Genomic DNA, 12,965 nt, shown 5'->3' on the forward strand with positions numbered 1-12,965 from the left:
CAGCACCTCGAAAGCTCAATGATTAACATTAATCCAAACCTAATGGGTAAAAACGACAATTTGTAGTTTTACGAGGACCAGTTGCCTGGCGACAAGCTGAGACACCAGGAAGTGACTGCTCTAAGTCGAGAAATATCATTCCTGGACCAGAACCCGGTTTTACTGACTGTGTGTTTACTTTGGTTCTTCCTGCCAGCTGTCGTCCGCTCGGCCTGCGCACCGACGGTCTGATGGGGACTCGCAGAGACAAGATGAACGCGGGAGCGGGTCTGGCAGACATTGATCCCATGGCCATCGACCACTCGGTGAGTTTGGATGTTCAAATGTTACAGTGTGGTGATTAATGACACCATCCTCCCTCACTGCCTCACCCACTCCCTCCCCTTCCTCCCTCCCTTCCTTCCCTCCTCAGGTTGGGTTTGATAGCATCGGAGGTCTGTCAGGTCACATCTCAGCTCTGAAGGAGATGGTCGTCTTCCCGCTCCTCTACCCCGAGGTATTTGACAACTTCAAGATCCAACCTCCCAGGTGAGTTAGATATTTACACATTATATTTATATTTATATTTAGGAGCACGGACATATATAAACATCTGTATTGCCCCCTGGTGGCAGACTGCAGAACTTCACAGGAATAATATTTTGCCTGTCTCACTCTATCCAGAGGCTGTCTGTTTTACGGTCCACCTGGGACGGGGAAAACGCTGGTCGCCCGGGCGCTGGCCAACGAGTGTAGCCACGGCAACCGGAAGGTGGCCTTCTTCATGAGAAAGGGCGCCGACTGCCTCAGCAAGTGGGTGGGCGAGTCGGAGCGCCAGCTGCGGCTGCTGTTTGAGCAGGTAGAATTCCCTGTGCCGCCCCCCGCTGGCTGGCTGCATACATCTACAGTCAATATATTGGAGGAGATGTGTTAGACAAAGTTTAAGTGCTCTGTTTTAGTGTCATTTTCCAAAAGCAACTGTTTTTGACCCTAATGTATCCCAATCATGTTGAGTAAGTAAAGAAGAAAAGAAAGAAGTCCAAAACTACTTTATTAGTTCCTTTAAACATCCAATTTCTCCCCACATTGTCCCTCTGTTACCTTCAAGTTACTGAAAAATACTTTAAAATACAGTTTTTATTTACTTTTCTTCATCAGAGATTTTGTGTGTGTCGTCCTCAGGCGTATCAGACGCGTCCCTCCATCATCTTCTTTGATGAGATCGATGGTCTGGCTCCGGTCCGATCCAGCAGGCAGGACCAGATCCACAGGTCGGAAAACAAACTCAACTAAAACAAAACTGCACAGAAATACCTGCTTTTAGATTTGGTCAGCTTTGGTCTCATTATGTCCGTCCTGCAGCTCCATCGTGTCGACGCTCCTGGCTCTGATGGATGGGTTGGACAATCGAGGGGAGGTTGTGGTGATCGGAGCGACAAACCGGCTCGACTCCATCGACCCAGCGCTGCGGCGGCCCGGACGCTTCGACAGGGAGTTCCTCTTCGGCCTGCCCGACAGAGAGGTGATGCCTTTCAGTAGCTCTTTCCCAGATCCAGTGTACATAAACACAATGTTTTCACTTAATACTCATGCTCACGTTATTCATCTTCTTATTCTTGGACCTAATTTTTCTGTTATTCTGCTTAACTTTAATTTTGTCCCAGTTTTTTGTTCCAGTTTTTGGTCATTTTCTTTCATAGCTGTTAAATTTACTCGACTCAACTGACAATTTTATTCGGTTTGTGTTTCAGTCTCGTAAAGAGATCCTTAAAATCCACACCAGGCAGTGGAAACCTCCTCCGTCTGAGGATTTCCTGGATGAACTGGCTGAGAAATGTGTCGGTAAGAAAGACTTTATTTTCACCACCACCAAATACTGTACTTATACTGTTCAGTGGAAAAAGTCTCATGCTTTCTCAGTGGCCTAAATAATAAATGATATAATAATACAAAGCTGGAGAGAAATAACTGCATTAAATGTGTCCTTACAGAAATACAGTATACAGGTTTTGTTCTGTATATTTTCTGCGGTATTAAAGTTTTAAATCTCTTTTTAATGTGTTTATAAAACCTTTTAATTAATCTGTTGGTTGATTCACTTCCTGAACCTCCGTCTGTCTTTCAGGTTACTGCGGCGCTGACATCAGAGCGGTGTGCACCGAGGCAGCGCTGTGCGCTCTGCGTCGGCGCTACCCGCAGATCTACGGCACCTCCCAGAAGCTCCTGCTGGACGTCTCCTCCATCGCCGTCAGCAGCTGCGACTTTGTGGCGGCCATGAGGAAGATGTCGCCGGCCTCCCACCGCCTCGCCGCTTCGCCCGCCAAACCCTTGTCACCCGTGGTCCACCCGCTGCTGGGCGCCGCCCTGCACGACATCCTGGAAGCTCTGCAGAGGCTGTTCCCTCACGCCGAGCAGGGGATGAAGAGGAAGAGGGAGCCAGGTGAGTCCCAGCTGAAGGCTGGAGACGCTCCAGCTGCCGCCCGGGTGAAATATCTTGTTCACACAAACTCTTTTATCTCTTGTTTTCTGCATGTCAGACCTGACCTCTGGTATCCTTGACGACGGCCTGATAGGAGATGAGGTCTCCAGCACATCCAGCATCTCCACACCGTCCACATCCAAGAGCAAAAAGTTCCTGCACTTTGCCAGGTGAGTCTGATCGACACTTCAGGAAGATCTGAACCAGCAGGTTTCACATATTTTATTTTACTAAAATAATATAACATATAATAACACATAATTCTACTAGAATAACATCTAATATATAAAATATTTTCAACCTGATACCAGTTTATTTTTCTGTGTCATTTACTGTGAGAATTTAAAGGTTATATACACAAACTTCATGTACCACTGGGTGTTGCTCTAGAGCACCAACATCTCAGACCAAAACAATGGAACAGAAACAAAGTAAAACTATTCTTTCCAACAATCACCAACTCGAAATAAATCCTTAATTCACCGACAGTTTCAGTCACTTTCTCATAAATCCCTAATACCTTTTTCACCCTGTCTGTTTCTTTTTATTCTCCCCTCCATACTGTTTAACTTCCATCCCTCTTTCTTCCTTCTCTTCCTCAACCTCCTTTCATTGCCTGTCTCGCTGCTCTCCCACCGTCCTGCAGGAGTGCAGTCAAACAGCCAACGTCCCACCGTCCCAGGATGCTCCTGGCAGGTCGTCCTGGCGCCGGTCAGACGTCTCACTTGGCTCCTGCGGTTCTGCACGCTTTGGAGCGTTTCACCGTCCACAGCCTGGACTCCGCCGTGCTCTTTGGAGTCAGCAGCACCTCCCCGGAGGAAGCCTGCGCCCAGGTGACTCCTCAGCAAACATCACGCTCCCTCATAGTGAACCTTAATTCCAGATTCAGTAGCTGTAATCAGACAGGAGGCCTGCTGCTCCTGATATGTGTTGAGTGGAGGATTTCAGTTTGGACCCAGTTCCAGAGATGCGTTTAACAATTTCAGTTTTACATTTAAATAGTGGTCCTGCACTCATTTCACAAAATTAGGTTTAGGATGTTGCATTCTCTAACTCTCTATCTCCCTAGAGATTACAACAGCTCAGAGCTCTGCTGTACTTCAGTGACATCTGGTGGTGATGACAGGCAACTGCAGACTGTTGTCATTACTTTTATACTTAAACAGTATTTTGCAAACTTGGAATCAAAGAAAAACCAACAACACAAAACATAAACATCAACATAAGAGGAAGAAACAACATGAAAATGAAAGCAGAATCAAAGATCTCTGTGGTGAACAACGTTCTCTGACCCCTCAGGTGTTCTGCGAGGCCAAGCGGACGTCTCCCAGCATCCTCTTCATCCCCCACATCCAGCAGTGGTGGGAGACAGCAGGGCTTTCACTGAGGGCCTCGTTCTTCAGCCTGCTGGGCAGCATCCCCTCTTTCTCCCCGATCCTGCTCCTCGCCACCTGCAGCATCCCCCATCAACGGCTGGACCCAGAGGTGAGCAGCTGGATGTATTGCTTCAGATTGTAGTTTTTTAGCAGTTTTTGTCAAACGGCATTTTTAGCCTTTTTGAGCTGGAAAAAAAAAAACACCATGAAAGTGCTCTGATGTCTGTTTCCATCCTCAGATTCAGTCTCTGTTTCGGGAGGAGTACGGGGAGGTTTACACTGTCAGCGTTCCAACCCGGCAGGAGAGAACCGACTTTTTCCAGGACCTCATTCTGAACCAGGCGGCCGAGGCTCCACCCTCCAGTTCAAAAACATGTACGTGTGACTCCATGTTTAGTGTCAGAGGATAAAACCACCATATGAACAAAATTAATTAGATAAGTGACGGTATGTTTGACCTCTCAGTGACTAAGGCCATGGAGATCCTTCCCGTGGCTCCCCCGCCTCCCCCCCGCCAGCTGTCGGAGCAGGAGCGCCGCCATCTGGAGGAGCAGGAGGAGGACGTGCTGCGAGAGCTCCGCCTCTTCCTGCGTAACGTCACTGAGCGTCTGGCTCTGGACCGCCGCTTCAAGGCCTTCACCAAACCAGTGGACATAGAGGAGGTGAGTGGGTTCGGTTAATTATGGTCAGCGTTTGAGGTCTTTAAACCGACAACTGCAGGACAGCTGAGTTTCCATTCGAAAGGCGCTTTTTACGAAAAAGGCAAAAACTATTATTTTGGATTATATCTGTTAAGCTAACGTGGACAAAAAGGAAGAAAGGAAATGTAAACATTCGCAAACTCCAAAATTATTTACTCTTGTCTCACAAAACCAACCGATATATTACGAGCTCAGATGTTTCTATGAGAGTTTCTTCTTGAAAACGGAGTCACCAAGAAACAGCAATCAGCAACCTACGGAGCGATCAGATGACGTCACTTACTGCCTCCCGATCCTCCCAAACCTTGGGGACAGTTTTAGACAAATCGGATTCGGATTATTCTGCTGCTGCGAGGAGTAAACGACGTCCGTCATAAACAAAGGAGTTCATCAGTGTGGATGCTCACATTGTGTTAACAGTGGGGGAAGCAAAGGTTACTGTGATCTATACAGTACACGGTACTCAAATAACTCTCCCTGCTCTGTCTGCTCCAGGTCCCAGACTACCTGATGGTGGTCAAGAGGCCCATGGACCTTTCCACGCTGCTGACCAACATCGACGAGCAGAAGTACGTCACCGTCAGAGAGTTCGTGTCTGACGCAGACCTCGTCTGGCAGAACGCCCTCGAGTACAACCCGGACAGCGACCCCATGGGTGAGACTAACAGAGTCCTGAAGTCGAACATGTCGGACGGATGACATTCGTTATTCACAATGTCCAGATGTTACCTGTGATTCTTTTTAATGCGTGAGACTTTTGTTTGACCTTTCACTGGAGGTTCATCTGGCTTATTATTTTCCATTTCTCCGCCGTCTCTGTGGAGCAGACTGAGCAGGTGATTCCAGGTGAAAGCTCTGCAGCTGCATCGATTTCAGTCGCTCCGTGGAGTCAGACGGGTTCACAAAGCTTTGAAACAGCTGACAGTTTTGACATTTTCATTGAAAACACTGTCTGGTTCGCCGCAGAGCCAGCGGGGTTGTTTGCTGAAAGAAATCCACAGAAATTCCTTCTTTGAGCCGCTCTGTCTGTGTTTGAGGAGGGGAGTGGGTATAACAGGTGAAGTAAAACAGCTGCAGATCTTTCACCCGGATTCACCGGCTCACTGTGAACTGTGACCTCCCCATCAGGCGCTCAGAGACCAGCATCTTAGAGCTGAACTGAAGCTTTATTATATGATATTGAGCCAGTTGTCAATCAAAAATACCAAACGTTCTTTGGTTCCAGCTCCTCAGATGTGAGAATTTTCTGCTTTTTTCTGTTTTATATGCTTGAACTTGTCAAAAGAATATATTTGAGTTTTGAGACAAATTGAGACTCTGGGACATTGCTGACAGGAATTTTTAACTACTTTGTGATGTTTTGTAAATTATTCAACCATAATAAAATTAATCATTAGTTGCATTGCTACAGTATAAGAAACAAACAGAAAAATATTCAAATTTTGCAAACAGTGATCAACATTTTTCAGCATTTTCTGACATTTCATGAACCAAACGACTCAGGGTCGACAGATTAATGAACAACCTAAATGATACCGTTTATGTGTAACTGTGTGTTTATGTGTGTGTGTGTGTGTGTGTGTGTGTGTGTTTGTGTCAGACCGTCACATCCGTCACCGTGCGTGCGCTCTAAAGGACACAGTGCGTGCCATCATCAGAGACGAGCTGGACGAAGACTTTGAGAGAGTCTGCGAGGAGATCAAAGAGTCGCGCAGCAAGAGAGGTGATACTGGCTGAGAACCACAACAGTAACACAGGAAAAAGAGCAGCCTGCAGATTAATCAAATATAGCTGAACTCGTATCAAACCTCCAGAGTAAAAAACTAAGACTCCTATTTTGCTTTCAGCTTCTCCCTGCGGGACTGAGGCCAACTCAGAGGGGGCCGACGGCGTCTGCAGCTCGTCTTTCACCAGAAACAGTCCCCGACCCCAACGTGAGTCCACTATGAAGGATGAAATGTAACATATATATGGTCACAATTTAAAGGTCCAGTGTGTAACATTTAGGAGGATCTATTGGCAGGTATATTTTCATTACTGTATAATCACCTGAAAATAAGAATTGTTGTGTTTTAGTTATGTCAGAATGAGACGCCATGTTTCTACAGTAGCCGAAAACAGACAAACCAAGCTCTAGATAGGCTAGATTAGCCTAGCACGTAGCATATCTGAGTACAGGAAATGAGGATGTTAACCGAGTTTAGCTCAACTGTTATTAACTGTTTCCAGACCAAGAGGAATACATAAATTAATATATACAAAAATGTAACCATTTTATCTCACCAAAATGTAATTAGCTTTCAGACCATAATGTAGTTAAACCTGGGAAGAAGACAATTATTTATAAAAACTGATTCGTAGCATTTCATTGCTGTGCTGCAACAAAAAGTTCATCTCAAAATCTCACCGGGTTCGTCCAACAAAAGTGAAAGTGAGGGTAAGGTAAAGCTGTGTGAACAGGAAGCTGCAGAGTCATGATTTAACCATCAAAGCGTCAGAGCGAAAGAGCAGATGAGGAGAGGAAGAGGCAGCTTCAGACAGCGAGCAGAGAAAGTAACGAGAGGGAGAGTTCAGATGAAACAGAGAAGTCAAGAGAGGAAGAGGAAGAGATCAAGTGGAGAGACGATGAGGTTTGATTGCACTCATCATCTTCCGGCCTTCGCTTTCTTTCTAACGACCTCTTCTCTCTCCGCCCTCTCTCCCTGCCTCCCCCCTCCTCGCTTCCCTCTGCAGCTCGTAAGAAAAAACGCTACAAAAAGCCGAGAAAATCCAAGTGGAGCACCGGCGTCATCAAGAAATTCAAGAAAAAGAGGCCGCCGCTCTCCGCCTCCTCTTCCTCCTCCTCCACGTCCAACAAGGCCAACTCTGAATCAGGCCCAGAGGAGAACGGAGAAATGAGAGCTGAGAACGGCTCTGCTGATCCAAGCTCATCCACCGCGTCAGAGAGCAGCGACGGGGAGCACAACCACCTGACGGGCGCCGTCAACGGCTACCATCATGGCTTAAATGGCATCCCAGGTATCCAAAATGGAGTCCTTGTGAATGGGTACCACCATGCAGAGCCGCTCGACCTTCAGCCAGCTGACAGCGTCCCCACGGGGAGGCTGAACCTCAGGGATCGAACCCAGACCTCTAAGGCTCCCCCGAACCTGAAGACGGTGGTGAACGGGGTTTGTTTGAGCAAAATAGGTCTGTATGTGTATGTGCTTCTGTTCGCGTGGCCTCGCTCTACTAACCGGTCTTCCCCCGGACTGCGGCCGCGCTGCTGCAGCTTCAAAGCTTCGCAGATGAAAAGTGTGAAACGGGGAGTGAAAGTGAGACTGCTGCTGCTGCTGCTGGACAAGCTTCAACAGGCCAAAGCTCTGCACAACTCCGGGCATCGAGCCAAAGCTGACACAAAGCTGAGCTGAGAACAGTTCAGCTTCTCTGATATGTTATCAAAGCTGCACCCTCACAGAAATGTAAGGTTAAAGTGCTTCAGGAGGTTTTCTCTTACAAACACGCCATATGCCCCCTTTAGAAACAAACAGTGACATCAGATTAGTGATTTAAGATCTCTTTAACTGCTGGAGTCAGCCAGAAAACAACCCTTCTAGAAACAAGACAAATATTCTTAAATGTAATCAAATTTTCTTGTATTGAGCAAAAATGAAAACTACCATAAAAACCAGCCACTGATACACTGGAATGGGCCTGAATACAAGTGATCAAAACTCAGTTATTTAAGATAGACTTTAAGTATTTTGGTAACTTTATTGAGTGAATTTAAGAATTAATCTAAGATTAATAATAAGATAAATAAACTCTTACAATAAGGCACAATTTCTTCAAACAGCATAATGCTTTATGATGCTTTAGTTACCATTTTCCTCAAAGGGACCCATAGCCGTCCCTTAAAGTGAAGTCATATGCGTAACTTAAGGCCGTGGCTGAATTTATGGTGATTGAAGACGCTTTTTTGGGGACGGGGAAAACCCAATGGACACTAATACAGCTGCCCCAGATTAAGGATTTTACTAGTCGTCGTACATTTATATTAACTATTTAAATATATATATTTGACAGCCGTTTGTTGAAAAAGCAGTAATGATTCTGAATGTGTCAGAACAACCAGCAAACTCCACTTTACAAAAACAAACACTTGAGGACTTATCGATACGATCGATGATGGATAACGTTACTTACAAATGGACTCTTCAAACCCCCCTCCTTTGAGGTCAAACGTTAACATAACTCTGTCTCATATATAAACACTATCAACACTCAGACAAGGAAACAACCTAAGGGGCAAATGAACTCCTCAGCTTAGGAAAATATTTTACAGTATACAATATTTTAGTCATTTATGAAGCACCAGCAGTAAACACAGGGGTTAGAGGCAGATCGGTGGACCCAGAGGTTCTCAAACCGTCTCTGTTATGTCTCCTTATGAAGCCAAAAACATCCTCCCTTGCATAAATCAAATGAAACTTTCATTAGAAAAACTAAAAACAAGACTGGCCAAGTTCATGTGGAGAGCACTTAAGCCTCCGGGCCAGTGTGACGTCCACTTCCTGTCTGTCTTGACTTGAAAAAAGCAAGAAACACTGCACTGACCAATCTGAAAGAATAAACAATCACTGCCTCGCCCTCCTCTCCACGTCTTCCTCCCTTCCTCAGAAAAGAGCAAAAGGGCCGAGACGAGCGCCAACAAGGCGGCCTTGGACCAGATCCAGCTCTTCAACCAGGGCCGGTCTGCGGACATCCTCGACGAGGAAACGCCGCCGCTGGTAGTCGATCACAGCAAACTGAGGGTGAGTCCGCCAGGTTGTGTTTGTATGTTACCTTCTGTACATGATGTGTTCTGGTTAGCAGCAGTAGCACTGGTAGTAGAGCAGAACACCAAACCTATTTCAATCAGAGGTCTGACACCAGGCTACCGTGGCGACCTGGTGGTAGTACAGTAATAATGGCTTCAGTAGTATTCAGAGCTGTGATTATAGTGTTTTTTTCAGGATGTCCTCAGCAGAGCCTTGGCGAAAACAGAGGGCGTTGAGGTGGAGCCGCTGGAAAAGCTCTACGCTCTGCTGGCTCAGTGCATCTACAGACGCAGAAACGACTACAACAAGATGCAGATGATTCAGGTGCGACCGCCACAACGAGACTGTCCCCAAACACAGCAGGTGTTCCACTTAACCTGGTTTCACTGCAGTCCTCCAAACCCTTCCCAGAATGCACTGAGGAAATTAAAAGACGCTTCTTGACTTCTTTATATCAACAAAGTTATGTTTCTGCCACTGCCGTAATATCACTATCACTCTCCACCAGACTCCATCCAGAGACCATCTAGTGGACTTTGTGCTTTCCAATTGAGCGGACCTTTGCTGCCGACTTCATCGAGAATGATACGTTTTTTTTTCATCTACGTTCGGTGAATTAAGGTCATTGTAATAGGTTGGGATATCTCCACCAACCAGCAGTTGGTGATTGTTTGGAAACACTAACAGAGACGGCTTTTAATGAGTTTTGATTCTGTTTCTGTCCACTTTAATGAAGTTAGATGATTGAGGTAAATGAGTGTTTGTGTCTCTGGAGTCTGGTGGACGAGTGATAGTGATATTACGGCAGTAGGCAGAAACATAACTTTGTTGTATAAACGAAGTCAATAAAGAAGCGTCTTTTAATTTTCCTCAGTGCATTCTGGGAAGGGTTTGGAGGAATGAGTGAAACCAGGTTAAGTGGAATACCTTGCTGTGTTTGGGGAAGTCTCGTTGTGGCGGTGCACCTGAATGCATCTGCATCATTGTTGTGAGTCGTTTCTGCGTCTGTAGGATGCACTGAGCCAGCAGAGGCGGTAGAGCTTTTCCAGCGGCTCCACCTCAACGCCTCTGTTTTCGCGGGCAAGGCTCTGCTGGGACATCCCGGCCTGAAAAAAACTATAATCAACAGCTGCTGCAAAAATACTACTGAAGCCATTATTACTGTCTACCCACCAGGTCGCGCGCCACGGTAGCGCTTTGGTGTCAGAAATTCCTTGGGTTTGGAATAAAGGGATTGGGTGGGGTTCCTTGGTTAATAAGTGGGGTTATGCTGTGCTAAACCGAAGAATCATTGGTCCAGAAAGGTACTAAAAACAAATGGCGGACTCACCTCAGTGTTTGCTTGTGATCGGGAACGATAGACGGCGGCGTTTCTCGTCGGTGTGTTCGCCAGACGGGCCTGGTTGAGAAGTTGGATCTGGGTCGGAAAAGGCCAGCTTGGTTGGGTCGTTCCTCGGCATCTTTGTCTTTTCTGAGGAGGGGGAATGACGTGGAGAGGAAGGCGTGGAGCGTTAGTGGTGTTTTCAGATTTTTGGTTTGAGTGTTTAGTTTTTTCGTAGAGGGTGGGTACTGGGCTTTGTGATCATGTTGGGTTTGTATTTTGTTTTTTTGCGTTTGATTTATGAGGGAGGTGTTTTGGCTTCTGGTCGGGGTTATTGAAGAGTTGGGTACCTGTCTGGACTTACCTGTGTTTAAAGTGTGGTGTTCTACATGAATATATTGTATAAACTGTAACAAATATTTTTAGTGGGAGTTTTTTGCTTTGCGTTGTTTTTTGTTGAAGTGTTGATAGTGTTAATCAATGGAGAGTTTGTTGACGTTTGTGGGGGGGGGTTTGGAAGTCTTTGTAAGTAAAGTTATCGAATCTGATCGTCTCGACTAGTTAGTGTTTGTTTTCTTGTAAAGTGATTTGCTGGTGTTCTGGAAATTGCGAAATTATTCATGTTTTTAGGTGTTATATATACTTTTAGTTAATATAATGTGGCTAGTAATCCTTAATTGGGGAGCTGTATTGTTATGGGAGTGGGGTTTTGTACAGGTTATCCATGAAATTCAGCCGGTTAGTTAGGAAGTGCTATGAATCTTTAAGGGGAGTTCGGGTGCTCTTGAAGCGATGGTATAAAAAGGGATTAAGCCTTAATGCTTGGTTTGGGATTGTGTTTTGTGAGTTTTTTTTCTTATTATTCTTTGAGATTATTTACTTTCCTTAAGTTACTATTAAAAGTTCTCTTAATACTGAGTTTTGATGTTGTATGGTTAAGCTGTTATGATGGTGGTTTTTATGGTTAAGGTTTTCTTTTGTAATCAAGAGATTGAATTATTTAGATTTTGTTTGTTTCTAGAGGGTTTTTTTGGGTGAGTTGGTCTGGTGTTGTTTTTGTGATCAGCAGTTAAGAGTTTAATATACGCACTCTGTGCTCACTAGTGTTTGTTTTACGGGGGTAAGGGCGTGTTTGTACAGAGATAATGAGCTTTACCTTGTTGTCATGTGAGGGTGAGCTTTGATAACTATGGGTGTGTTGATCAGTGTTTGTGTGTTTGGCTTGGGAATGGGGTTGTGGGGAGTTTTGCTGTTGAGCTTGTAATGAGAGAGCAGGGCAGTTTCAATCGTTTTACTTTTATTGGAGTTTGGTGGCAGCGGGGGCGGTGGGGGCGGTTTAGTAGGACGGAGGAGAGATTAGACTATTTTGCTCACTACGAGTTAACTTTCGGTTGGGGAGTTGGGTTGGGTTCGATTGGGTTGTTGTGGGAGCTGTGTGGCTGAGGTGAGCGGTTGCTGGTGGTACATAGTTTGGTCATTTTGGGTTGGGCATGATTTAAGGTGATGGTAGCGTTGAACGGCGCACGTAAGGTGATTGTGTCGTTGATGCCTGCTTGCGGGTGGAATGAGTGGAAGCAGCAGGGGTTCTGCCGTTTTCAGTTTGTTGGTGGTTGGTTGGCTTGTTGGGTGGGCGGAGCGGCGGGGTTTTTGGCTTTTGAATGGGGTGGTGATTGGTTTGTGTTTTTGGGAGTGTTTTTTATTAGGTGAGAGGAGGGAGGAGGAGGAGGGAGGGGGGAAGGAGGAAGGGTCGTTGAGAGGGGGGGTGGAGATGTATTGTCTTCATTGATTATCTTCTTTTTGTTTGTTATATTGTTCTTGTTATTTCTGCTCGTGTATGATGTTTTATCTCTGCTTTGTTGAGTTGATGGTTATATGATCCTGTGTTTCTGTTAAAGCTTTTTAGCTCCGTTTCTTTTGTTGGAGCGGTGAGATTTGAGAATGCCTTTTTGTTGAGAGAGTGATGTGAATCAGTTTTTCTAACTATTTATTTTAGGTTTACAAATTATGGTTGGTAATTCCTTTTGGTGGACTAATGGTTAATTTTTGTTAATAGTTATTACTGTTTTTTGGTCCTGGTAGTTTTTTTTATAGAAAGTGAGTATGTTACATTTTTGTCTACGTTGCTGGTGTGGGTTTGTCTATAGAGTTGGTCTGGTTGTTTTGGTAATGTAAATGGGTCTCCTGTTGATTATAACGAATTCTTAATTTGAGTGTTCTCATATGACAATGATATGTGTCATCTCTACTATGTCAACTGGATTTATTGTGCATGTTAATGTTATTTAATTTATATGGCTCAAGTTGGGTCGC

General features: G+C 45.2%; 1 protein-coding gene across 1 annotated transcript in view; it reads left to right on the forward strand.

Moving 5' to 3' along the window:
* LOC118342940 (ATPase family AAA domain-containing protein 2-like) overlaps positions 1 to 12,965 on the forward strand; it is a gene marked incomplete in the record, with an annotated part of 21,697 nt that overhangs the window by 8,341 nt on the left and 391 nt on the right. The window contains 18 exon segments of the mRNA XM_035681635.1: positions 197 to 305; positions 413 to 528; positions 664 to 838; positions 1,162 to 1,250; positions 1,342 to 1,501; positions 1,731 to 1,821; positions 2,105 to 2,419; positions 2,517 to 2,628; positions 3,105 to 3,291; positions 3,758 to 3,943; positions 4,074 to 4,209; positions 4,300 to 4,496; positions 5,031 to 5,190; positions 6,136 to 6,258; positions 6,383 to 6,469; positions 7,269 to 7,724; positions 9,195 to 9,328; positions 9,530 to 9,658. Of these exon segments, the coding sequence (XP_035537528.1) occupies positions 197 to 305; positions 413 to 528; positions 664 to 838; positions 1,162 to 1,250; positions 1,342 to 1,501; positions 1,731 to 1,821; positions 2,105 to 2,419; positions 2,517 to 2,628; positions 3,105 to 3,291; positions 3,758 to 3,943; positions 4,074 to 4,209; positions 4,300 to 4,496; positions 5,031 to 5,190; positions 6,136 to 6,258; positions 6,383 to 6,469; positions 7,269 to 7,724; positions 9,195 to 9,328; positions 9,530 to 9,658 (2,962 nt within the window).

The sequence above is a fragment of the Morone saxatilis genome, unplaced genomic scaffold, assembly GCF_004916995.1.
Source record: "Morone saxatilis isolate NCDOM2014 unplaced genomic scaffold, NCSU_SB_2.0 Contig9, whole genome shotgun sequence".
In the NCBI taxonomy this organism is placed as follows: domain Eukaryota; kingdom Metazoa; phylum Chordata; class Actinopteri; family Moronidae; genus Morone; species Morone saxatilis.